We start from the raw sequence: 27,736 nt of genomic DNA, 5'->3' as shown, positions 1-27,736 counted from the left end.
TTTTATAATTTCTGAAGACGCCGGACGTATACTAATCAGAAGAAAGCCTATTGGAACAGCTTGAGAGAATATATCAATCGCCACTTCATTGAGCTGCTACCTCCCTCGTATTGCTGATAAGAAATTCCAAGACACCGTTTACTTAGCAGGCGCTCGCTTCATACTAACCAACCCGGCTGAGGCAATGGTACTGGCAGACGAGCACCAAGACACCGTTTACTTAGCAGACGGTCGCTTTATACAAACCAACCCGGCTGAGGCAATGGTACTGGCAGACGAGTGTTGTGTTGCTTTCGTAGCAGGGTGTTGTGCACTGAGGCGGCAACTCTTTGCGATGAGAGACTTTATCGCGTCTACCAAGGAAGCAGACGAGGGTGATGGGATTCGTTGCTCCGATGATATTGACACCACAATTAGGGAACTGGATCTAGAAATCAGTAGTGCGGTTAACGAACATAAGCGGAATTCATGGATAGAGCACTTGAAGAATTTAACTTAAGCGCCGGGATTGGCAATCTGTGGTTTACTGTTTAGGCATATTCGAACCCTTGCAAGAGATGACATGACTTCAATCACTTTCGGCGACGTAATAGTGACTGATCCTAAGAGAGACGCCGTCAATTTATTGAGTAATCCGTGAGTGACAAGGCAAAGAGGAGAGCCGTTCGTTGTATTCGTGATCCCAAAGTTGATGAACAACCATCATAATTTGCCGTAGGAAAGTTACAAATGTTATTCGCAGCGCCAAGTCGTCCAGCGCGCTGGGAATCTCTACACTGGTGCTGAAGAATTTGAATCCACCTGGAGTCGAGTGCATGACACAGATGCTCAACCTGTCTCTAAGGAATCTCATAGAGAGAATTTCCATTCGCCGGGCAAGAGTATGGATTTCGAGGACTGTATAGAACAACAACTGCTTTGCATGCCATCACCGCTCACATTTGCCGTAGCTTCACTCAACCCAGGCCATGTGAAAGGTCGGTCTTCGTGAAACTGGATCTATCGAACCAGTCGCCAACACGTCCCTCCAGCAAGGCAGGAAAAACTGGGTCATGAATTATCTGCGTGGTTGTTGTAACCACATTTTCATGTGGAGGTAGCGATTCTCGTCAAGCTCCTTTAGGTGAGTTTTTTGGAATTTAGGTGGCTGAATATGACAGTCGATGTGTAACGATTCTGACCATTAAATGTCACATTGGATAGCTCTTACACATTCTCCTCATATGCCACTGCAATTTGGTATATGGTCAGAAATAGAAACAAGGTCCTAAAGTCACTTGCCAGCAGCACTTGAGGTGCTGACAAAGAAACCTTGTTGGCCACGTATAAAGCAATTGGCCGGTCTGTGGTAAGTTATGCAGCGTTAGTGTGGTCTCGTCAGCTTTGGACACGCAGTGGAATAATATTCTCCTTAGTTCTCATGTGGACCAACTCCATCAGGAGACAAAGATCCCACCAGTGCAAAGACATAACTACAAGCTGTCTAAGCAATACCGTGTGGGCTGTTATCGCAGAGACCATCAAAATCATCATCTTAAGGCAGATCTACATGATCAAGAGCGTGAAGTTCAGCGCTACAAGAGAGAACCTCTAGATCAAGCGGGTCTAGACAACATTCATGCAAACACGATAGCAGATGCGGTGAATAGCTACCAGCTGAATGTGTTCATGGCGGAACGACAGCCTCCCATTGCATCTGAAGAAATTGACTTCCCCCTGCAAAGCATGTTAGTTCTGGCTCAATTACGATCCGTCAGATGCAGCCGCCACAACTCCACAGGCCAAGCATTGATGCCAACGTGCAGGATGTGTGTCCCAGTTGTGAGCTGGGACCGCACAATACGATTCACCTGTTAAACTGCCCGGCCAGACCCACTCAACTTAGACCCAGATCCATCTAGAAGAATCTTTCTCTAAAATACTCCAAACACTGCCTCATCTGCTTTCACAAGTACCCATGCTTCAACAGCACGGGTAGTATCAGTGTCTTCGTCTGTCGAGAGGTGCCCTTGTTTCTAAACTGCTTACTTAGTCCAAAGTAGCATCTGTTTGCCAGTATTATTCATCGCTTTATCTCAAAACTGGTGTCATTTGTTTCGGTAACGGCGGTGCTGAGGTAGATAAAGTTACTGACTGTCTCAAAGTTGTGGTTCCCAACTTTCTTCATTTTCTTTATCTGTTTGGTTGTGCAAGGCTTTTTGGGAGCTGAAACCATCCATTTCGTCTTATCTCCATTTACAGCCAGACCCATTTTCAATGACTCTCTTTCGATTCTTTCAAAGGCTGCAGTTACTACTTCCGGTGACCGAGAAGCATGTATTCTCTTGTGATTAGTGTGCCATATCTATCTGCATCTCGTATAATCTTCTCCAGCAGGATGTTAAAGAGATCACACGATAGGCTGTCTCCTTGTCTGAAACCTCGTTAGGTATTAAATGGTTCGGAGAGATTCTTTCCTGCAGAGTCTTATTAATTTTGCAGGGATACCAGACTCAGACATGGCTTGAAATACATTTCAACGTAAAGGAGTATCGAAGGCGGCTTTGTAGTCAACAAAGAGATGGTAGGTGTTGATTTGTCCTTCTCGGGCCTTTTTCAGGATTTGGCGCAGTGTGAATATCTGGTCCAGGGTGGATTTACCAGGTCGAAAGCCGCATTGATAGGACCCAATTATCTCATTGACTTTAGCTTTTAATCTCTCACACAGTACCCTCGAGAGTATCTTGTATGCGATGGGGAGGAGACTTATTCCTCTGTAGTTGGCACATTCCGTCTTGTCTCCTTTCTTGTGTACGGGACATAGTATGCTGAGGTTCCAATAATCGCAGATAAGCTGATGCATACGCCTTTTCAGCGTGTCGCCTCCGGTCTTAAATAGTTCAACGGGTAACCCGTCGGCTCCTGCTGCCTTGTTGTTCTTTAGTCGGGTCACTGCTATATCATCGGTATGCAGGAGAATGTGCCTGCACCAAAGCCATCGGTTTGATGTTTAATTCTTTGGTAGAATTTTTCAATTCGCTCACACTCACGTCTATCCATTTACTTTTTCTTTCTTCAGAATAGACGTTTCTCCTCTCTCCTTTTCTCCCGATACCTCTCCTTGTCTCCTCTGACCTCTGTTTTGGCGATCATCTTTCTTTGGTATTTCGGGCATTCCATTTTTGATCGGAAATCAGTACAATTTTATTCCGTTCACTGGGTAGTTGTTCACCGCTTTTGCTACCGTCCCTGCGTGAATGCTATCTATCATTGTATCATTGTCAAAAATAAGGATAATGTCGAAATGTATCAGGTTCCTTAACTTAAGGTTTAATTTTTATAAGATTCAAGTTTAGCCTATAACTTCGGATGAAATTCCTTTAGAACCAAGAGATTTTTAACTTTAAAAGATTCGTTAACATTTGCAGCGCATTTTATTTTAGCCAAACGCCCTATTTGTGGCGACAAAAGAATCATCAATAAAAACTAAACGAAAAGAATATTGTAGTTTTTTTTTCTTAAAAAAAAAACTGTTTTAAAAGAGGAAATCTTTTTGCGACTGATTACATAAATTAAACTGATAAGTTCATTTTAATGTTCAGGAGCTATGAGATATTATTTTGTGTGCTCTTTAAATAAATATAACTTAGATATAAGGTAAAAAATAGAGAAAATATAAGATAGGCTGAAAAGCGAAGAGAAACATTAACAACTGTTTTTTTTTTTATTATTTACTAATGCAGACACAATTTTGAAAAAAAAAAATGTATATAAACAAGGACACAATTAACTCCTACCATTGCGTCAACTTGCATGCAACGCGAACGATTAGAGAGTGTTAATAGTACAATATAATTTCATTCCTAAGAGACGATGAATAGTAATGCTGTTTCTTGTTGCTTGAGTGTATGTAAATGTCTTATGCTTAATTAGTTTTTTGCATCATTTACCACATATGGGTCTCGCGAATTTCACTAATAATATGATTTGCATTAGTCAAAGCCTGAAAATAAAATAAAAATTGATTTATTATTGTTTTTTTCGAAATCATTACGTTTTAACCTAATACTAAGAGCCGTTGCTACTTGTTAGTTAGCTGAATAAAAAAAAATAATAAAAATCTTACGCACCTTTAACATGTCAGCAGCTTCTCTTCTACGTATCGCTATGTGATCTGACTCATTGAGTAATGTATCAACGGCATCCGATTTATATAAATGTGTTACCAATTCACTTTGTAAATTATCCTTAACATGATTAACTAGAAAATGCATAATGGCCTTTGGTACCGAATCTTGAATCGATTTTCTTACAATGTAGAAATATGACTTGATTAAACGCTCTGAAAGATAATAAAGATGGAAAGCATTAGAAGCGTGAAAAGAAAAAGATTTCCATAAGATGAGCTCGTTGTTGCGACATACCAATAACATCACAATCTTTTTGTTCTTTGTCAGTTAAGCGTCTTGCACTCTGATGAGCTGGCACATCAGGCAAAAGATTGACAGGCTTTACAGGACTCATCAATGAATTATGCTGTGGAGTATTATTGGTGGAGTTTTCAATGCTCTCAATGCGATTTGAGTTGGGCGCTGGAGGTAAAATATTCGACAGCCAGTTATTGGGATGTGTAGAGTTTTCATTGATATGATTCTGTTGACGGAAGAAAACGATAGAAACTATAAAACAAATTCTATTAAAGCTAGCTGCTTTTTTCTCACCTGTTCGCCTATGTCGAGATATTGTTGCTCATTTTGTTTTTGTTGATGTTCCTTTTGTAAATTCTGCACGGCCATTACCTGTGGAGATGATGTTGTACCTCTGGGAGTATTTGAACGTCTGGTTGGCTGTTGTCCATATGGTTCCATGTTATCCGTCTTCAGTAGACTGGGAACCAAAGCTGCATCCTTATGAAAATCAGGATGCTTTGTATTGATGTAGGCCAATTCAATAGCTACAAGATTTTCCACCATAACATTCGTCGTTGGCAAACGACGTCGCAGTAGTTGGGTTACAACATCAACAATTTTCTCATGAAGTTTTGGGAATCTGCACGAGGTGGAAGGAATGAATATAAAAGTAAAAGTATATTAATAGCAATAAAATAATAACAACAACAAAAAAGCAAGCGCCGGTGCCGCCCGGCCAGTTGCAGCTACTCCGCAACCTGTGGGCACGCTCGGTAGCTACCCCTAAGCTTCTCCCGATAACGAAGAACAGCCCACAGATTGGAGCTCAAAGTTCCAGCCTGTATGGTGGTCATAGTTGAAAGGAAATTACCATAACATGGCACCGTAAAAGGTGTTAAACTTGGTTAGTGTCGTACTTACATCGTAAATACGTTTTCGCGGTATATTCAAGATAAGAACGAACTACCCTTGAAGCCTGTTGTTGTTGTTGTAGCAGTTTATTGTGTACTATCTTTCGTCTGCTTGATTCTGTTGAGTGTCAAGACCCAGGAACTCCGCGACTAAGATAGGGTGCGTCCACAGGGATCTGGGTCTGAGTCGAGTGGGTCTGGCCGGGCAGTTAAACAGGTGACGTGTATCGTGCGGTCCCTGGTTACAGTCGGGACATACATCTTGCACGTCGGCATCAATCCTAGCTCTGTGGAAATTGAGGCGGCTGCATCTGCCGGAACGTAATTGAGCCAGAATCACTCTGGTTTGCCGGGGGAGGTCGATTTCTTCGGGTGCAATGGGTGGCGGTTGTTCTCCAAGGACTACATTCACCCGGTAGCCAGTAAACGCGTCTGCTACCGTGTCTGCATGAATGTTGTTCAGACCCGCTTGATATGCCGCTTGATCTAGAGGTTCTCTCTTGTAGCGCTGGACCTCACGCTCTAGATCATGTAGATCTACCTTAAGGCTTCTGGGCGGTGGGTATCTATCCACAAGATGATGATTTGGATGATTTCTGCGATAACAGCCCAAAATGTATTGCTTAGACAGCATGTAGTTATGTCTTCGCACTGGTAGGATCTTTGTCTCCTGGTGGAGGTGGTCCACATGAGAACTAAGGAGGCAGCCCGTCGCAGTTCGGAGGGCGGCATTCTGACAGATCTGAATATTATTCCACTGCGTGTCACAAAGCTGACGTGACCACACTGGCGCTGCATAACTTACCACAGACCGGCCAATTGCTTTGTACGTGGTCAACAAGGTTTCTTTGTCTGCACCCCAAGTGCTGCTAGCGAGTGACTTGAGGACCTTGTTTCTACTTTTGACTTTATTGCAGATTGCTGTGGCATGTGGGGAGAAAGTGTAGGAGCTGTCAAATGTGACGCCAAGTATTTTGGGACACTTGATGGTCGGAATCAATTCTCCATCGACCATCACAGTCAGCTCAGAATTCACCTCACGCGTATTTGTAGTGAACAGTGTGGCTGAAGATTTGGTGGCGGATATCTTCAGATTTCTTGCAGCGAAATATGAGGCAAGCTCGTTAAGGTAGACGTTCAACCTATCGCAGATGTCATCAATGGGTGGGGGGCCTGATGCCAAGATCGTACAGTCGTCCGCATATGATACGATCTCTATGCCGTCTGGAGGAGGTGGGATGGAGGATAGGTAGAGGTTAAACAGAGCCGGAGATATCACCCCGCCTTGGGGAACTCCCTGTTTCACTCTACGGTGTTTTGACTTCTTATCCCTAAATTCCACAAATGACTGGCGGCCACACAGATAATTCGCGACCCAACGTTTAAGGCCTGGCTGGAGGGACGTGTTGGCGATGTCCTCAAATAATTTGGCATGGCTGACCGTGTCGAATGCCTTCGATAGGTCCAATGCCACGAGGACCGTCCTATCACATGGCCTGGGTTGATTGAAGCCACGGCAAATGTGTGTGGTGATGGCATGCAAAGCTGTTGTTGTGCTGTGCAGTCTCCGAAATCCGTGTTGATGCTCGGCGAATGGAAATTCTCCTACGAGGCTCGGGAGGAGTAATGCCTCAAGCGTCTTAGCCACTGGTGAGAGAAGGGAGATCGGTCTGTACGACTCCCCCAAACTCGGGTCTTTACCAGGCTTCAGTAGCGGGATCACTCTGCCCATTTTCCAGACATCGGGAACTATAAGAGTGTTCAATGACAGGTTAAGGACAGTGGTAAGGTACTCAACTCCAGGTAAATCCAGATTCTTCAGCATCAATGTAGAGATTCCGTCGGGGCCCAACGCTTTGGAAGATTTGGCGCCACGGATGACATTCGTAACTGCGCCCACGGTAAATTGTGATGGCTGTTCATCGGCTCGGAGACCACGAATACGGCGAATGGCTCTCCTCCTTGCCCTGTCTCTCTCGGGATGCACGATAAATTGACGGTTGAACAACCTGGCGCATCTCTTCGGATCAGTCACGGTTAACTCGCCAAAAGTGACTGAGGTCCTGTCGTCCCGTCTACCGGGGTTCGAGAGAGACTTAACAGTGGCCCACAATTTGCCTGCACCGGTGCCTAAGTTACATTGCTCCAAGTGTTCCAGCCACAAATTCCGCTTATGTTCGTTGACTACCCTGTTTATTTCCAGATTCAGCTCGCTGATTCTGGGGTTAGCGGGGTCCATAGCACGAATCCCATCACGCTCGTCTGCGAGTACCACTGCTTGCGCCGGGAAATTGGGTCGCACTTGCGGTATTCGACCGGCTGGTATAAAGCGAGCGGCTGCTGCGTTGATGATGTCTCGGAATTTCCTCTCGGCCACAAGCACATCAGAGGGGGGTGGCAGTTCATTGAAGCGGCGATTGGTATACTCTCTGAAGCCAGTCCAATTGGCCTTCTTGTAGTTGATGAACGTTCGGCGCTCAGAGGTTATGAAGTCGGGTGGTCGGTCGATGGTGAGGATTATGGGGAGGTGGTCTGACCCCAAAGAGATGACGGCTTGCCAGGATACGTCACTCAGGAGATCAGGGGATGCGATTGAGATGTCTGGCGAGCTGCTGCACCTCCTCGTAATCCTAGTGGGGGCATCCTCATTCACCGTGCAAAACGTGGAGCTATCTATCTGCTCTGCCAAAGCTATGCCACGCTGGTCGTTGCCTAGGGGAGAATGCCATGACGAGTGATGTGCATTGAAATCCCCCAGAACCAGACGACCATGGCCAGATAGCAACCCACTTATGTCGGGGCTGTAGGCCTGGCCATTAATCGGGACACAGCTGCCAACCGGCGGTATATACACGTTGTATATCTCTATCTCGGCAGTACCAGACTTGACTGCTACCCCCATACATTCCATGTATGGGTCACTAGCGTCAAGCGCAGGCGAGATAGGTCTATACTGCACGGAATGGTGTATAACGAAGGCCAATCCCCCACCTCCATTCCTTGAGCGATCCTTACGTAGCACATTGTAGCCGTGACAACTGTGCAAGCTGCAGGTGTTAGTCAGCTTTGTCTCCTGGATCGCTGCGACCGATATGCTCTTCCGACTCATAAAATCCACAATCTCATCAATCTTGCCTCGCAGTCCATTGCAGTTTAACTGCAGGAACGATACATTTCCCGACACTGGCCTGGCAATAGTAGGGCTAGGGTGCTGTCTTTGCATAAATTGCCGTACGGGAGAGGTCGGGGGGGTCACATAGTCCGACGACGAGGACGCCGAAGGCGACGACGGCGACGCTTGTGACCCACTGCTGGCTGTGTTCGCACAGCACCTAGCGACATAGCCAGTATGACTATACTCCCGTAGCGAAGTTAGGCTAGAGCAAGAACGGAAATGTACCCACTCCAAGCACCTGTTACACCTCACCGACACTGACCGATGATGAAGGCGGTTCTGGCAAACGGAACAGAACCAGGGTCCGGGGTTCTTTTCAATCCCGGCACGGACCAAAAGCATACGGAGAAGGCACTCCGGGATGTGCCTCTCCCATGACGAAAAAAGACGAACACGTACACTGAGGCGGCAGCCCTTGCCGATGAAGATTCCATCGGGTCAATCCGGTACGTACAACCGGCTGCCATGGGATTGACCCTTGAAGCCTCCACACCTTATGTGATTGAATAAGTCACCTAGCCAAGGACGAAACGTGTTCCACAGTTATCCCCGTGCCTGGATAACTATGGGCATAGTGGAATGCTACGCGGACAATCAGCGGTATCGAGTGGAGAGCATAAGTGAGGGGCAGGACGGTACCGTCCCATGTGTCCCAGTTAGTTATGTTCTATACAAGGCGTATTTATAAGGTAGCTGTATCGGCGAATTGTTACAACAAAGCATCTTTTTTGGGTATGTCAAAATTAGTAAACAGGGCGAAGAAAATTCGTTTCACTATGATATTTAAAGTTTTCGGCAAATTAGGTTCGATCAATCAGAGCAAGAAAAAAGAAGTTTATTAATTTTGGAGTGTCAAGCAAGAAAAAGAAATTTAAAAACGTTCAGAATCCCTACTGGCTCCGGAGGCTTTACCGACTAGGTTATTGTAGCGGTAAAATAGCTACCAAGTGAATGCCTTTAACTTTCCACTGCAGACCAGGGTAGTTATGGTTCAATTTTAATTGGGCTGGGATTGATTCCAACTTCATACATGTGTGTTTCGATTATAACCAGTGACCACACATCACGAGTGTCAAATGCATGACTCTTTGGTGTGGTGGACATGAATTGAGTTCATACGATGTTGATGGGCAGGAAAATTAGCGTTCCAATAGTAATGTACTTAAATAGCATTTTTATGACTAGAGCTCATTCACCAAAAGGACGGTTTTTGTATCCCTTTTTGAGGCTCTTGGATATTTGGGATTTTTAGGTAATTTTAAAATATGTTAATGGGTTAATGACGTTTTCCCTTTAGTGTGTGGCCGTTAAGAGTGGATATGGTATGCTGCCATGATTGGCCAATGGGCTTGACATTAACCCCAAAAGATAAAGTTGGTGCTATTCACCACCATGAGGTAACTTGGTGTTTTCAGGGGACCTCTGCTCCGGTGGAGCTACCGCTGTCAATACTGAAAGGGGTCCGACAAGAAATTGCAGTTTCAGGACTTTGACGTCACACTAGCTGGACATAGCGGACTTACGCATTATAGACGGTTGAGTACCTAGTATGGCACTACCTGCAATTGTGGGAGTAGATGCAGGGCTATGACTATACGAAGACCTTTTTTCCAGTCTAAATTAGTGCTTTCGCCATTCTTCACTACAATAGGGGCTTGAAATGGCAGGGTGGAGAGAACTTCTCCAGCCCACTTGGCCCCTATTATTGCAGCAAACACAGATATTAATTTATAAAATGTTTATTTTGAAGTTTATATTTTTATAAAACGAATTTAAAAATGAATTGACATATCAAGTTCCATCAGCTGTGCTGATGCGGCCACCTTATTAAATACACTTTGGTTCTATATATTTCTTAACCTAACCTAAATATGTGACTTACAGCTGCTGGTATCTACTGTTATTGGTTCGTACGTAAAACATATAAAATTTGGCATACCTTCAACCATTATCTGTTTTTCTTTTCTATGTATATTCAAACGTACCTCAGCATTTCCTGTTGCACCTCGTTGCCGCAGTGTTGAACAATCCGTTGCATTTCTTCGTGTATTAACTCAACGCAGCGCAACGAAGGCTCCTCTAATCGGCGAATTTGTCTTTTCACAAGCAATTCGAAAGACACTTCCGGTACAAAGAGCGCTGGCCGTGGTCCTGTAGCATTTCTTATAGCAGTAAGTATATCCATTTTGCTTAGACCAGCTAAGGGATGAATGGAATCGAGTGTGCGTCCAAAAGTCTCGTGGAATATATAACAAATGCGAGCACCACCACACAATTCAGTTGTCTCAATGTTGCGTGCAGTACCATCAATTGTCGTACAGTAGGCACTAGCAAACTTGGTAATAATTTGCAATAAGGTTTGACTTTTATCGGACACATCTTCACCGTACGAATGTAAGAGAGATTGAAACTGTGAAGACATTACATTGACCCGAGTCTTCAGGTCGGGCAAACAGTCACGGATGTGATGCATTAAAAGCCTATTGAGAGTTTTTGCCAAATATGGTGTACCATTGCGAGTGGCCAGTGTAGGGTATTTTCGTTGTAAAAATGCAGCTTCATCTTTCAGTTGGTCTTCAATATCTTTGTTGTCTTTAATATCTTGTTGAGAACGATTGATCACGCCGATAATACCCAATTTTACCGGGATGACTCGCCCACATAGTATATCTATAGCGTCTGTTCCGGCATCCATGAGATCGAGTTTAGTGACCACAGCCAATGTTCGCCGTCCATCTGGATCGACATCTTTGGCCAATTTTAATGCCTCACTGGTGGCCATATCGGTATTTGCCGCCGTCACGGCTAATATAATAGAATTCGGGTTTTCAATATATTTCAATACTAAGTCTTTGATTTGTTGTTCGATATCTTCAGGTTGATCGCCCACTGGAACTTTGGTGATGCCGGGCAAATCAACCAACGTTAGGTTCACAACTCTGGTAGAGAATATCTTTAAGTTAATCGGTTCCGGGCAAATGCCTTTATTGCTACCAGCTATACGGTCTGTTTCTTCTTCGATTTCTTGGCGTATATGATTGAAATCGGTAAATGTTTTTTTGGTATGTAGAAATCGGCCCCATTCTTCCACATTGATGGTACCTGCGATAGGAAAGAGATCAATTTGTAGCTGTACAAATGATTGAAAATATAAAAACTACCATTTTCTGCCGAACGATGTTCACGATCATCCAATGGACAGTGCAACAACTGTAAGACTAACGGACGTCTGGTAACAATGCCAGTTCCTCGAGGTAAAAAGGAACGGCCAACTAAACTTTCGAGTACGGAACTCTTGCCTGAGCTCTGTAAAGAGAAATAAAAATTCAAAAGAGAATATAAATTAGAAACGACACGTTAACAATAAAAATTGTATTTTTTGAAGATTTAATATAAAATGCGCAATTCATTTTCTACCTTAGTCTATCTAAATATAATCCAATAATGTCGGCCAGTGCCGATAATGTACCATTCTTGAAATCAAATTGCAACAGTCTCCGAGGCAAGATTGACGAATTAGTATATTTTATGAGTCGGAAGAATATATTGGTTGCAGCGTTGCATGCACTTTTGTCACGGATACAATGTGCTACCTAAGGTCGCCGAAGGAGTGGAGGTGGGGAATTGGCCTTCGTGGTACACCATTCCGTGCAGTATAGACCCTTCTCGCCTGCGCCTGGCGCTAGTGACCCCAACATAGAATGTATGGGGATAACAGACAAGTCCGGTACTGCCGATATAGAGTTGGTTGTTGTATCCCAACTAATGGCCATGTTTACAGGCCTGACATTAGTGGCCTACTGACTGGCCATAATCGTCTGGTTCTAGAAGACTTTAATGCGCAACGCATTTCATGGCACTTTCTCCTATGTTCGTTACATAACTGTGGGAAAGCAGATTAAAGGCTCCACGTTTTGCACGGTGAATGGGTATGGGTCCCACGAGGATTACGAGGTTGTGCAGCAGCTGGCAAGCCGTCATTTCTTTGGATCAATCCTCCATTATACTCACCATCAACCGACCACTCGACTATATACCGGCCAATTACGATATGATCCGCGCTCTCCAAGGTTATGGCGATTATGGTTAACGACCATCTTGTGAGATACTTACTGCATGGGTTCCGCAGGAATCGCTCTACGGGGGATCTAATGGCATTTCTGTCGTAACGTTGGATTCACTCTATCCACCAGTTTGGTGAGAGTAAGGTCGTGGCTCTGGATATCTCCAAAGCATTTGATAGGGTATGGCACGGTGCACTTTTATCAAAGCTAGTCGCTTTTGGAGTCAGTACTAACGCCCAGTCCTCAGGAAATTGTGGAGAGACCGCGCATTATGGATGAGACGCCCTCCCAAGATTTGTTGGTTATTTCCGAGTGGTGTGGAGTGAACAGAGTAGACTTTATCGCATAGAAGACGCAGTGCCGTTTCTTGTCTCACAAGTGATTCACTGACTCACTACAATCGTCGATATGTATCGACGGTATAGATATTGAGCAGTCAGATGCACTTGATTTTCTGGGCATGAAGATACAGTGTGTGACGCCCGCTGGTAAAAATACGTATTCCAATTGTCGAAAGAAGCATTCAAATGTTTGGATTTTCTTAAGCGGTGCAGGAAGTACTTCACCTCTTCTGATTTTTTTAATATCAATGCCACCCTGCATCAGCCCGACCCCTAAGAGGTCCAGGTGCCTTTGCCCCAAAAACGAACTTCAGATTCGGATTCCCATATCTACATACCAAATTTCTTTGCTGGCTTTTGGGCCGAACACAATGTACCTAAGGCCTCCGAGCGAAGGGTGTTGCAACCGAGATTGCTCCACGGGTACCCTTTAGCCAAACCTAATGTAGTACAATAGTTATATTCACTTTAGCACATTCAGTTAAAAAGTAATGTATATTGCAACATGGTAGCATGTTTTCGGTTAAAAATGTAATGTGAAAAATGCGACGGAAAAGACACAAGGCAACTGATTTGAATGAAATTATTTAATTATTAATGAGGAAAGAAAATATACACCTCAATATAAGAGAGGTTTTATAACACATGAGAGGGCGCCATAAAAAGGAACGAAGGTGAACATTATGATCTGTTGCAAACGGTTTGACAAAATTAGTATACCCCCGTCCTGCGGTGCTAGGTATAAAATTGCCAGGGTAAATTTACATTATAGTGGTCTAATTCTCCTCATTACATATTTTTTTTTCGCTTTTTTATAGCCATAATGATGAATTCATCTGTTAGTATATGTGAATATGTAAACTAACCACAATTAAATATTCGTCACGCATATACATTTTTCAAATTGACGCTTTGCAAACGTATATGAAGAAACATAAAAGAATGGCAAACTTTACTTATATTTAAATTTGGCTTTTAGGTAAAACACACCAAATGTTTAGAATTTCCAATAAATAAAAAAACAATACAAATTTAAAAATAAAAAATAACCTTAGTCTAGAGTGGGGCTTAATACTATCTTGAAAACAAATTCGTCGGTTGCTAACCGCCTATTAAATCTCATCGGGTAAGCAATGCACCTTTAAATTTTCCCTGTTGCTGTTGACTCATTTGTTTGAAATGTCTATTAATTGACCACTAGACAGTTGTTATAGCCTAAAATATACGTTGATGACGACATAAAACCTACTACAAAACCAATTTTAATAGGCTTTGTCTCTAGGCCGAAAAACATGCCTGTACCAAATTTGACGGCGATCGGATGCAAACTGCGACCTGTACTTTGTACACAAATTAACATAGACAGACAGACGGACAGACATAGCTAAATGGAATCAGAAAGTGATTCTGAGTCGATCGGTATATTTATCAATGGGTCTATCTCTCTTCCTTTTGCGTGTTACCAACATATTCACTAAGTTATAATACCCTGTACCACAGTAGTGGTGTAGGGAATAAATAACACAAAGGAATTCTAAAACAGTTTGCAAACAGTCAACAGGGAAGCTAAATTTGTACAATGTTGCCCTCGAAAAATTTGTACAACGCCACAGATACTTCCTCTCATTTATCAAGTTTAGTCAACATCTTGGAAACATCCATAACACAATGACATTTCCGGTTGATTACTAAGTTAAGTCAACGTAGCGCAGAGATCAGCATGTCCGCCTATGAAGCTGAACACCCGGGTTAGAATCCTGGCGAGAACATCGGAAAAAAATTCAGCGGTGGTAACCTCTTAATGTTGGCGATATTTGTGAGGTACTATGCCAGGCAAAAAACTTCTCCCCAACGAGATGTCGCATTGCGGCACGCCGTTCGGACTTTGGCTTTTAGGTAAAACACACCAAATGTTTAGAATTTCCAATAAAAAACAATACAATTTTAAAAATAAAAAAAAAAAATAATAAAACTAAACTAAAAAATAACCTGAGTCTAGAGTGGGCTTAATACTTATCTTTAACACTGATTCGTCGGTTGCTATCCGCCTATTAAATCTCATGGGGTAAGCAATGCGACTTTAAATTTTCCCTGTTGCTGTTGATTCATTTGTTTAAAATGTCTATTAATTGACCACTAGACAGTTGTTATAGCCAAAAATATACGTTGATGACGACATAAAAACTACTACATTACCATAAAAAAACATTGACACAATTTTAGAATTCAAGCGAAAGTTTGCTGTGAATGACAAAATGTGTTGTAATAACAAGTGGGTAACAATAGACAAAAACTAGAATTCAAAAATTTTAATAGTTCGTAAATTCAGAGCATTTTAAATATAAATAAACATATCGAACTTATTTGATAATAAAATACCACAAAGGACTTCTAAAACAGTTTGCCAAACAGTTGTTGTGGTTGTAGTAGCAGTGTGTGGTACACTGAGGCGGCTGCCCTTGCCGATGAAGGAATTCATCGGGTCAATCCGGTACATACAACCGGCTGCCATGGGATTGGCGCCTCGATCTTCTGCGCTCTTTTTATAATCTCTGACACCAAGTTTCGAGGTGTCTCCTAGTACTTGAAACGATAGAATCGGCATCGATATTGACGAACTATTAAAGAGCATATACATGGGTGCAGGTCAGTAGCAAAAGGTAACCGTTTTATTCATTTCATAGTACTGATCGCTGGGGGACAACCTTGCTCTTGATGATAATAGAAGACTTCAAACATTTTTCACAGTAATTAACAGCGTTGCACGCTTAGTCTGTTGATCGTGGCTATATTTTAATCTAAATCTTATCGCTGTTAAAAGTAGTACTTCCACTTTAACCATGTGCACAGCCATGCGGTTATCATCGTGAAATGCATTAAATGTGGCACTTTCTTCATTATAGGACTAATAATATTCATTAATAGGACTAATAAACTTAGTTGCATGGATTCAAGTATATATAGGGAAATAACAAGATTATATTTACTTCCGTTCCCTAAAAAAACACAGATTGGTACGTGGAACTCAAACTAAAGGCATTAGAATTCGATTCTTAAAATTAGGGGCCAAGTCTTCCCGGCAGGGGATAGTTGTGAGAACCACAGAGGCAAGATCAGGTCCGATCTGTGTGGTGTTCATCGATGTCACGATAAGCTTCGTTGTGAGCTACCGAGCGTCCATAGGTTGCGGATAGTGGAATGCTCCGTACGGAGTAACCGCAACGGCAGGACAATCGACGGTATCGGACGGAGAGTCTCAGTGAGATGCCCGGCTGCACCGGCTCTTACATTATAATTGGGTTCCAATGATACTCGATGTGACAAGGCGAGTTATTGGCGCTTTTAAATAACCAATGGCCACCCTCTTCCCTCGGCGAAGAATCCTTTGTACCGAAAGAAGCTTGCTCACCTACAGAAGCTTGACGAGGATCGCCACCTCCACATGAAAATGTGGCTGCAACAATAACAGAGGCCAAGTCTTAAAAGCTTCCATATCAATCGATCGCGACGTAGGACTTAAATTGAAGGTATTTGAGAGCAAAATATGAGTATGGCAATCCCATGGCAACCGGTTGTACGCACCGGATTGACCCGGTGCGTACAACAAGGGCTGCCGCCTAAGTGTGTAACACACTGCTACAACAACAACAACAACAACATTATGCCTGAATTTGGCATCAAGTCTCATGAAGGCCAGAAATACCCCAAAACACCAACCCAATATGTCACAAATTAAGGCCATATATATGTTCATCCATCCATCCCCATTCCTTAAACTCCACAACCAGATATGTAGGCCGACCGAAATTTACATATAAACCGGATACGAGCGGATTATATATGATTTTTTTAGAATTCTTATTAGAATAGAGTAGTCATAGCCCATTTCAACTAAAGCAATCTCATGGCAGCCGGTTGTACGTATCGTATTGACCAGATGGCAAGGGCTGCTACCCCAGTGCATAACACACTGTTATAACGACAACACCAACAACAAAAGTAAAGCATTCGACTATAATACGAGTCTGATATGAAAAACAGGGTCCAAGTCTAATATAATTGCATGTTTCTCACGTATATTCCACTGGGGAACATGGTGGTAAACTTTTCACATGTCAATGAATTTTGCCCGAATTAAGTTTAAAGCTTAAACGGCTTCCTTTTTATAGCCCAGTGCAAGTGGTGTACCCCGGGAGGAAAATATCAAAAAACTGCAACAACATCTTAAATGGTTCGGCGATGAATGGTCGAATTCACCGAAATCCACCCTGCGCGGGCAATCAAATGGCTTCTGTATGTGCAAGTAGCGATCTTCGTCTGGCTACATAGATGAGCCAACTTGTTCCTGTAGTAGTCGCAGAATCAACGAGCTGAATCTGGAAGTAAACAGGGTAGTCAACGAACACAAGCGAAATATATGGTTGGGACACTTAAACAATGTAGCTTAGGTGCCGGTTTAGGCAAGCCGTGGCCTACCGTTAAATCACCTTCGAACCGATGGAGTCTTTCGTCGGTCAATTTATTGAGCATCCCAAAAGTGACAAGGCTAGGAATAGAGCCATTCGTCATATCCGTGGTCTCCGAGCTGATGGACAGCTCCCGAGCCTCGTTGGATATTTTCCATTCCCCAAGTATCAGCATAGATTTCGAAAACAACTCCTTGCATGACATCATCGCACACATTTGTCGTGGCTTCAATTTATAGGAAGGCCCTTGTGGCACTGAACCTATCGAAAGCTTTCGACACCGTCAGCCATGCCAAACTGTTTGAGGACATCGCCAATACGTCCCTCCAGCCAGGCCTGAAACGCTGGGTCATAAATCAACTATGCGGTCGCAGCTTATGAATAGTGATAAGAAGTCGAGACCCAGTAGAGTGAAACAGGGAGTTTCCCAAGCGCCGTGATATCTCCGAGACTGTTTTAAAGCGAGAGGTTCAACACTACAAGAAAGACCATCTAGATAGCGGGTCAAAATAACATTCATGCAGACACGATAGCAAGTGCGGTGAATAGCTACTGGGCAAATGTGGTCCTTGGAGAACGACCGCCATCCATTTAATATGAAGAAATTAACATTCCCCGGCAAACCAGGGTAGTTCTAGCCCAATTACAATCCGGCAGATGCAGCCGCCTTAACAACAACAACAACAACAAGGATTGATGCCAACGTACAGGATGTGTGTCCCGTTTGCGACATGGGACCACACGTTACACGTTGTTTAAATACCCGGTCTGGCTCGACTCAGACCCAGTTCTTTCTGAAGATAGAACACAACTTACTGCTACAATAACATCTTGTTCCGGTGCACAGTACCAATCGCCTTTGGAACGTAATGGCTAATGGTTATTTAAAGGTGCCAATAACTCGTGTTATATAGGCTCTTAGTATTTAGGCATAAGTCATGTGCCTTCCGAATTCTTACTGAGACTCTCTACTCGATATCGACTTCGACTGCAGTTACAGTTACTCAGTCTAGAGCATTCCACTACGCGCATCTTGTGGACGCTGTTAGCTACCGGGCGGTAGCTAGCAGCTTCTCGAGACTCATGGTTTTTCCATGCCGGGCTGGCAGCTGTAACCGCCAATGGCCGCTCTCCAATCGTTTTCTTCGAGCCTGCCATTAAAATAAATGAGACTCATTATCTGGAACTGAGGCTCATTATCTGGAAAACATTTTGGAAATGGCTTTGGAGCCGTAGGCAAGCAAACATTTCGGTAGTAGACCATGGACGAACCAACAAGTGACTGCCAATCCGATGGACTTTTCTATTTGATATTTGCATATTGCATATTTAGCTCCTTTTACACTTTCTGTATTCATAAGACTTGTCTTATTTACGTCCTGTACGAATAGAGCGCGCTCTAATCGGCATTTATGTGTATATTTTTGCAAATTTTTGCCCATGAACATTCCACTAAGGAACAGGAGCAAACTTCTCACATATCAATGAGTGCAGTCCGATTCAAGTTTAAGCTCAATGATAAGGGGCCTCCTTTTTATAGCCGAGTACTAACGGCGTGCCGCAGTGCAACACCTCTTTGGAGAGAAGATGTGTATGGCATAGTACCTCACGAATTTTGCTAGCATTAGGAGGGGAAAACCACCGCTGACAATTTTCTTCTGATGGTCTCGCCAGGATTCATGCTAACCCCTGAGCTACAGTGGCCTTTATGCGTATAGTTGATGAAATAAAAGCTCGATTATTCCAATATCCATTTGTCATATTAAATTTTTGGTACGTTCAACTTGTGTTCAACTTTAAGAGCTGCAATTTTTGAAATTACATATGACATGTCTGATCGTGTAATGGCAGCTTTATGGGGGTAAGTAAAGGCAAAAATTATGACAGTATGGATGCGGTGAAGAAAGCCATTGTACGAAAATGGACCAAAATAGGGGCAGATTAATAACGTGCAGCTTGCAAGTTGCAACTCGTTTTTTGGCTGACTCGGGAAGTAATAGTCAAGGCAAAAGGTGGCCTTATACGAGCAAGTGTGAATGGAATCAGAAATTTAGAGTTCTTCCACACATTTTTCCCATTTGAGTCATTAACAAATATTTGCCCAAAAAAAATGTGGTCTTTGTATATGTAACATTTTGTTTCAAAAAGCAAAAAAGAAGTGGGCGGCGAATGTAAGTTTTTAAGATATCAAGTTTTATACATATGAAATTGAAGATATGTAAACAAATAGGTACAACAAGTAACAAAAGTGAATATTTGAAAACTAAGAATTTTAGCATAAAAATACGCAGAAAAGTCGAAGAACTCATGAATTGCGAAATGAGGCAATGTTTTGCATCTTAGCTGTTTTTAGAACTGATGCCATTACCAAATTAAAAAAAAACAAAAACAGCAACATAACACGAAGAAAAAATCCGATTTAGAAAATCAAAAATACCGGCTGTGGATTGGCGGTCCATGTACCCGAAATTGCAGCACATAAGTAATAGAAAAGAGAAACATAAATAAAAGTTTTTATTCTTTCCCCCCCGCCAATACTAGAAATGTGTGTACATTTGTTTTCATGTTTTTTTTTTTGCCGTAGGATTATTGATTTTTTTTGCTGTGTTCCACAAAAACACATAACTACACATATGTACATATATTTTTCGTAGACTTTCTTCGCTTTCTTCAAAAACAAAACAAAATCGTCGCTTATTATTACATAAACTCTAAAAACATGGCTATTTGACAATGTAACCGAAAAGTACCCACTTAATCATAGAAATAAATAATTAATGGCACTAGAAAACATGTGCCGGTCGGCGAAAGAAGTTATATAATTTTATAAAATTTACTTAAATGTTGTTAATTTTCCTAAAACAAATTTTGATGGTGACATATATTTGCCGTAATTTACATACGCATACATATAACAATGGAACGCGCAGCGGTCACTTACCTGACTGCCCAACACCACAATTTGTGGCAGTTGAATGGAATCTGAGCCCACCGTGTTGAACACATCTTGTAGTTTATTGATGACAGGTATAAGAGCCTCCATATTTTTGTTATGTGGTATTCAATTTAATTTAATTTTTTTTAGTACAACAAAATGTTCATTAACACACTTTATTGTGCAAAATTCCAAATTTGCAAATTTTTTTTTAGCTCTTCACGCCACTCCACCCAAAACAGCGATTATGAACTTTAGAAAGAATCGATGTGGGTCGCTTCTTTTTCACAATTTCGCTTAAGTAAAATATCCGCTCTCAATCTTTTAAAAGAAAGTGGAATTACTTCCTAAAAATGTTGTATTAAATTCACGAATAGTAATGCTGCACTTTGAAGTATATAAATTGCAACATTAATCACTCAATCACTAGCAGAAAAAAATAATTCTTCTTCTATTCATTTTCATCCACTACAGAGATCTAAAATCGATTTTCTACATATCGATTATAAGACTTTTTGTGTGAAGAAGTCGAAATTGACCTTATGTGTTTAAAACAATCGATTAATCAATTGCTGTGTTTTAAGCAGGGTACTCTGCTTTTAGTTGTGGAAAAACGTCAACAATATATTTTAATTTTTTTTAACTTATTTTTTGCACCAACACAATTCTGTCTTCATATTACAATAGGATTAATTGCTATTTTTAAGTCATTAGACTTAACAAAGCATTTTAATTTTTCACATACTTTTCATTTGGCCGTTGTTCGCGCGAAAAGCCGAATAGAGTACCAATCCTTATTCACATACAGTAAATGATTATAGATAAACCATCGATTATTTTAAGAGGCATCATGTACAAAGATTAGAAAATAAAGAGAAGAGAGAATTTCAAGATAATCTGTGTATAATCAACGAATGTGATTTAACATTTTTTTCAAATGATTGTTGGTATTTTATTTGCTTTTCTACAAAAATTTTTTACAAAATACTTTTTAACTTTCGTGTTAACTCCTAGTTTTTAATTTACTTGTGTTTTTCTGTAATTCCTTTTTCTTCTCTCTTAAGCTGAGTATTCCGTTCAGATTTTTGAGCGGAATGCTATAAAACTCCATATAAAAAAACGCTTGCGGAACGTTGGCTAAAAATATCCGGAAAAGTAGTACTACACTTATAGTGAGGAAAATGCCAAAAAAAAAAAAAACAGTAAAAGCGTGCTAAGTTCGGCCGGGCCGAATCTTATATACCCTCCACCATGGATCGCATTTTTCGAGTTCTTTTCCCGGGATCTCTTCTTAGGCAAAAAAGGATATAAGAGAAGATTTGACCTGCTATAAAAGCGATATCAAGATATGGTCCGGTTTGGACCACAATTAAATTATATGTTGGAGACCTGCGTAAAATGTCAGCCAATTCGAATAAGAATTGCACCCTTTGGGGGCTCAAAAAGTAAAATAGAGAGATCAATTTATATGGGAGCTGTATCAGGCTATAAACCGATTCAGACAATAATAAACACGTATGTTGATGGTTATGAGAGAATCCGTCGTACAAAATTTCAGGCAAATCGGATAATAATTGCGACCTCTAGAGGCTCAAGAAGTCAAGTTTCCAGATCGGTTTATATGGCAGATAAATCAGGTTATGAACCGATTTGAACCTTATTTGACATAGTTGTTGAAAGTAACAATAAAAAAAAGTCTCGAGAAGTCAAGACCCAAGATCGGTTTATATGGCAGCTATATCAAAACATGGACCGATATGGCCCATTTGCAATACCAACCGACCCTCACTAATAAGAAGTATTTGTGCAAATTTCAAGCGGCTAGCTTTACTCCTTCAGAAATTAGCGTGCTTTCGACAGACAGACGGACGGACGGACATGGCTAGATCGACATAAAATGTCGCGACGATCAAGAATATATATACTTTGTGGGGTCTCAGACGAATATTTCGAGTAGATACAAACAGAATGACGAAATTAGTATACCCCCCATCCTATGGTGGAGGGTATAAAAATATAAAGTGGTAAACATTGAAACTATTTCCGACATTATTTTTGTATGTTTTAATGGTTTCAATGGTTTGTTTTCCTTTATTTATTGTTTAGAAAATAAATTAAATAGAGAAAGCAATAAGCGCAGAGAAAAAACATGTTTTGGTATGGAATCATATCACTTGATTGCTGTCAAATTCCGCTCGCGGAACAATTAACAATATTCCGAAAGTAGAATAGAATACCAACCCTTAGGTTACTCTTAAGAATGAAACAAAAAAAACGTCAGATTTCTAATCGTTGTCGTGGTTGCCAATGAAAGAGTGAGAAAATTCATCTATAGGAAATCTATCGTCTCGTTTTATTCTATAAGGGTTGGTACCAAGTCAAATTAACACAGGTAGTATAGAGCAAATAGCTGAGGATTTTTTCGAAGAGTTCACTATCTGTCAACGAGATTTCGGTTGTGTGTGTGTACTTTACAGTTAAGAACCATAGCACACATAAGCAAAGAAAAATGGCGCGAACTAGTAACATACTCAAAATCAGAGTTGCACTTATCACTGGTTTTGACAGGTAGTGCACTCCATTCTTTGTTGTTGGGTAACTACTCCTACTTTGTCTTCGTTGGTTCTCTATTCGGCTTTTCATGTGAACAGTTGTCAAAATCCATATAAAAAACATATAATCTAAAAACCTGTGAAATAAATAAATGCCTCTTTTAAGCTACTAATGGCTTAAAAGGAGAACTTAAAAACAATCCTAGTGTAATATGAATGTAAGATTGAACCAGTACAACATTTTTTTTTCAAAGGAAACATGTTTTTCACGGTTACTTTTTTGAAACACTACAAAAATTCTCAATGATAACATAATACTTTTATGAATATTTTCATAAGTAGTGAGGAAATGTCCTACAGAATGAAATCAGCAAGTTTTATTGATTCAAATTCTATTTTTAAAAAAAAGTAATCATGAAAAAATTTCGCTAAAAACGAATATAATACCAGCATTTATAATGCATTGAAATGGCTCGGTTTTTATACTATACATCATGGTCGTACTCATCGTGCGTATGTGTCGATTACAGCTTTTGCCAAGAAAAGTACATCGAATATTTCTTTTCTTTGATTTTATTTAATTTTCCATACTTTTCTTCTTTTGTTATAACTTTTTTTTGGACAGAATGTGTTTTTCAATATATACATTTATGTGTAAACGGTAATCAATAGACGGCAATCATGGAAAAAATCCAATGATTTTGATTTTTCAGCCATGACTGATGGTTATGAATATATGTGACGCATACACCCTTATTTTCACCAATTCTATAACAATAACCACACATCATGATGTGCCATGTAAATTGACCATTAGAGCTGGTAAACTATCGATAATCGCAACATTCGATATTTCTAATAATAACACAGACCGAATAAAACCAAATTCAATAAAGTCAGTTGGAAGTCGAGACAATAACCATTGTACAAAATTTTAGCCTAATCGGATGAAAATTGCGCTCTCTATAGGCGCAATATATCTTAAATGATACATTCAGTATCGGATCCCAAATGCCAAGCTTATGTGTCGTTATTTATATTATTTTTCTTCAAAGGCAGCTCGCCAAAGGCAGCTCAAAATCTAATTTACAGCAAAAAGAAAAGAAAGACAGAAACCCATATTGGAAACTAAGGGTGGGTTTCTCATAGATGAAATAAAATTTGAGTTCGCTATCCGGATCATTAATTTATCGTGAGGATAAACCCCTTGTTAACAAATTTGGTTTTCTCGTACATTTGAAGGTAATTTAGAAGATATGGCAACATTACGCAGCAATTAGAGTGTTCGCGTACTCAAAAAATTGCACACACTTTTACGGAAAGTCATTCGTTTGTTTTTAAGTAAATGAGAGTGTAAGAGCGAAAAACATTTGGAGAGCTTGGTAAATGAAAGGTTGCAAATGTCTTCTGATTGTTTTTTCCCGTAGAAGTTTCTTACTCTTTTGCAAATTTTTATTGGCAAATTGTTACTGGATAAAGGCTGATACTATTTTGTTGGCGGAGAATTTCCGTAAGGCTTGTACTACGTTCTTTTTTGTGGAAAATTTCCGTAAATCGTTCTTTCGTAGGTTTGACAAAATGTTGCCATTTACATAAAAAACTAATATGGTATCAAAAAATTTATCAGCTGCTTACGTGCATGTGTACACACAAATACGAGTGTGTGGATCGTACTGAAATTCGTGTATGGTGTTCAACTGGTGTTTTTTTGCTAATAGCATTGCAAAGAATACACGCATTTAACATGACGATCTAAGATGTTAAATTTATATTTGTTTTTATTTTTCTTTTTATTGCGGTCATAAAATGGATTCACTTTGTTGTCGGCCATGGGTCCTTCTCAGATCTACATAACTTGAATTGCTTATCTTATTTGTTATTAATTTTAAATCTGATTCATTGTGGTGTGCGCCGAATAATGGCACTACAGCGCCACCTGGTTGTGACTTGCCTTACTCCAGCGACACCTACTGGCTATGGTTGGCCCTCATCAAGGAGAGGGAGACAACCAGCTGACACCAACCTGTTATTATGGCTGCCCCCATATGTTTTGTTGGTGCCGGCTGGAAGACCAACTTCATGATGGAGACCAACCAAAGCCAAGCTGGCTAGAGTCCCCAAGATGAAGCGTTCTTTTTGGATTTGGACAGCGAAGCTACCGGAGGTGGAGTGAAAGCCCAAGAATAAAAAAAAAATAAAAAGACAGAGAAACCGCGGTGAAATAGTGTTTTTTTTATTTAATAATCTTGCCTGGGCTACCAAACAAGCAAAGTAAAATGTAATGAACTTAAAGCTAAATAGAATGGCAATAATCTACAAACAAAGACAGCTAAATCTACAAGGAAATTGTTAAATGATTGTGAATTTGAAATAAAAGAAACTGAAATGAAAGAAATCTAATAATTAAAAAAATTTTGTAAATCTAAAGGCAAATTGAACGAACATTAAGAGAAGAAAAAGAAGACATTTAAAACCTGAAACAAAAAGATTTAAAAATCTGAAAAGGAAATATTGAGAAAAAGTATTGAAAAACTCTGAAATTCGTGAGAAAAATGAAATAACTAAAAATTATTAAAAATTGTTTTAAACTGCAAAAGAAAACCTGCAAAGAAACGTTGAAAACCTGAAAAGAAAGTAATCCCTGAAAATAAAAAGGGGGGAAAGATTAACCTGAAAAGAAAATAAAGTTACCTGCAAAGAATAAAATAAAAGAAAATCAATAAATACTCACCCAGACATAAACTCCACCTCCACTGTCCCAACGTTGGAATATCAGCCAGTCAGGCGATAGCAACACGGCGTTGGTCAGCCGACAACGCCCAAGGTACCCACTTTCGAATCCCATTTCCATACTTGAAACAAGACAATACGATTGACGTGCACGGACGGACAGACAGATACTGGACCACATACTCTTAAAATAAAGGTTTAATATAAAAGAAAAGCAGTAATTAATTAAGGTTTGAGACAGAACAGACATCAGGTTCTTATTTAAAACATCGCCAGAACTTAGGAGGCGAACTTTCAGTGTTAGGATGAGCTCACCCTAGGCCAGGAAGTATTTTACATAGAGACACTTACGAGCCATTGCTCCCACATTGATGTCCGCTCTGTAGAGGCACGACCCCAGTAAATCCTGCAAGAACATAACTTTTATTTAAAGAAATAGCTACATAAGACTATACCCACATGATACTTACCATTATCAGACGGACGGACAGGAAATAGGGTAAACGGCAAGCAGGGTTGACGACGCTCCAAGGCAAGCACCGAAGCTAGACGAAACCAGCTTCAACATTAATAGCCATCCATAGGCCAGATCCGAGGAAGACTCGATGACCCATATTCCTGGAAGAAGAAGCAAGAATTAAATTATTGTTAAACTGAGAAATTTTCCTTTTATTTTTCCTGCATCCATTTCGAATTATGAATTTAAAACATGAAATTTTGAATTAACTCATTCTTTTAAATTGAATTTCAGAATTGCTTTATTTGGTTTTCCTCTTTGTTTTTTTTATTTGCGCTTACCTATTTAATCATAGTTATAAATTTGTTAGATTCTAGTTACTGCAGAAATGCAATAAAGCCAAAACTTGAAGTTTATAACGTTATTTCGAAGTATTTCCTGTTCTAATTATTTAATGAATATGGAAGGCTAAAAAGCAGGTAAGAAAAAGGGTAGCTCAAACTTACCGGTCCAGGACAAACAGGTGTATTTGGGGTGTCCTCATAGATTATGACGCAAGAGGGCACCATGGTGGGGAGGGTGCGTCCTGACACCAGCTGAATGCTAAGTGGTGTCAACATGGTAGTGTGTGTCTGTCTAGTATTGTTCATGGTTGTTGTGTAGGTATCAGTGTCCCTCCATCAGCTGGTTGATTTTTGTTTTTTGTCACCTGCTTTGGAGGAGGTGAACTGGCAAGAACCGCGCCCTTTTCGACTGAGCCACAGCCGGTGCTCGAACGCCAGCAGCCAGCGCCCGTCAGTTCATTTCCTCCCCTCCAAGCAAAGCAGGGTTCCTTCGGGAGCACGACATCATATTTTAAGAATTATACAGATTCTCCCTTAGGGTTGGTATTCTATTCTACTTTCGGTATAGTCGTGGATATTGTTAATTGTTCTGCGAGCAGAATTTGACAGCAACCAAATGATTTGATTCCACACCACAACATGTTTTTTATCTGTGCTTATTGCTTTCCCTATTTAATTTATTTTCTAGCCAATAAAAAAAGGAAAACAAACCATTGAAACCAATAAAACATACAAAAATGATGCCGGAAATGGTTTCAAGTGTTGCCACTTTATCTTTTTTTGCAATTTTCCTCTCTATAGACAGATTAATAAAGGGTGATTTTTTTGAGGTTAGGATTTTCATGCATTAGTATTTGACAGATCACGTGGGATTTCAGACATGGTGTCAAAGAGAAAGATGCTCAGTATGCTTTGACATTTCATCATGAATAGACTTACTAACGAGCAACGCTTGCAAATCATTGAATTTTATTACCAAAATCAGTGTTCGGTTCGAAATGTGTTCATTCACCGTAACGTTGCGTCCAACTGCATCTTTGAAAAAATACGGTCCAATGATTCCACCAGCGTACAAACCACACCAAACAGTGCATTTTTCGGGATGCATGGGCAGTTCTTGAACGGCTTCTGGTTGCTCTTCACTCCAAATGCGGCAATTTTGCTTATTTACGTAGCCATTCAACCAGAAATGAGCTTCATCGCTGAACAAAATTTGTCAAAATGTGAACACATTTCGAACCGAACACTGATTTTGGTAATAAAATTCAATGATTTGCAAGCGTTGCTCGTTAGTAAGTCTATTCATGATGAAATGTCAAAGCATACTGAGCATCTTTCTCTTTGACACCATGTCTGAAATCCCACGTGATCTG

At 40.7% G+C, this 27,736-nt stretch overlaps 1 protein-coding gene and 1 long non-coding RNA gene across 3 annotated transcripts; both read right to left on the bottom strand.

Moving 5' to 3' along the window:
- Positions 1-3,390: 3,390 nt before the first annotated feature.
- Positions 3,391-20,747, bottom strand: LOC106090853 (dynamin-1-like protein). The gene is made up of 7 exons (XM_013257188.2): positions 20,287-20,747; positions 11,636-11,780; positions 10,460-11,576; positions 4,701-5,028; positions 4,404-4,632; positions 4,110-4,321; positions 3,391-3,982 (listed from the first exon to the last, which is right to left on the bottom strand). Exons 1-7 carry the CDS (start codon positions 20,386-20,388, stop codon positions 3,926-3,928), a joined length of 2,190 nt encoding a protein of 729 aa, XP_013112642.1. The 5' UTR covers positions 20,389-20,747; the 3' UTR covers positions 3,391-3,925.
- Positions 20,748-25,043: 4,296 nt separating this feature from the next.
- Positions 25,044-26,861, bottom strand: LOC131996364 (uncharacterized). Of its 2 annotated transcripts, none has more exons than XR_009397801.1 (5): positions 26,526-26,861; positions 26,033-26,180; positions 25,914-25,968; positions 25,564-25,746; positions 25,044-25,502 (listed from the first exon to the last, which is right to left on the bottom strand). It is a non-coding gene; the product is annotated as an uncharacterized LOC131996364 (long non-coding RNA). The 2 variants fall into 2 exon arrangements; XR_009397802.1 differs by having other exon boundaries at positions 25,044-25,473.
- Positions 26,862-27,736: the final 875 nt, after the last annotated feature.

Source organism: Stomoxys calcitrans, chromosome 3 (genome assembly GCF_963082655.1).
Source record: "Stomoxys calcitrans chromosome 3, idStoCalc2.1, whole genome shotgun sequence".
Classification (NCBI taxonomy): domain Eukaryota; kingdom Metazoa; phylum Arthropoda; class Insecta; order Diptera; family Muscidae; genus Stomoxys; species Stomoxys calcitrans.
This window is presented reverse-complemented; position numbering and strand designations above follow the sequence as displayed.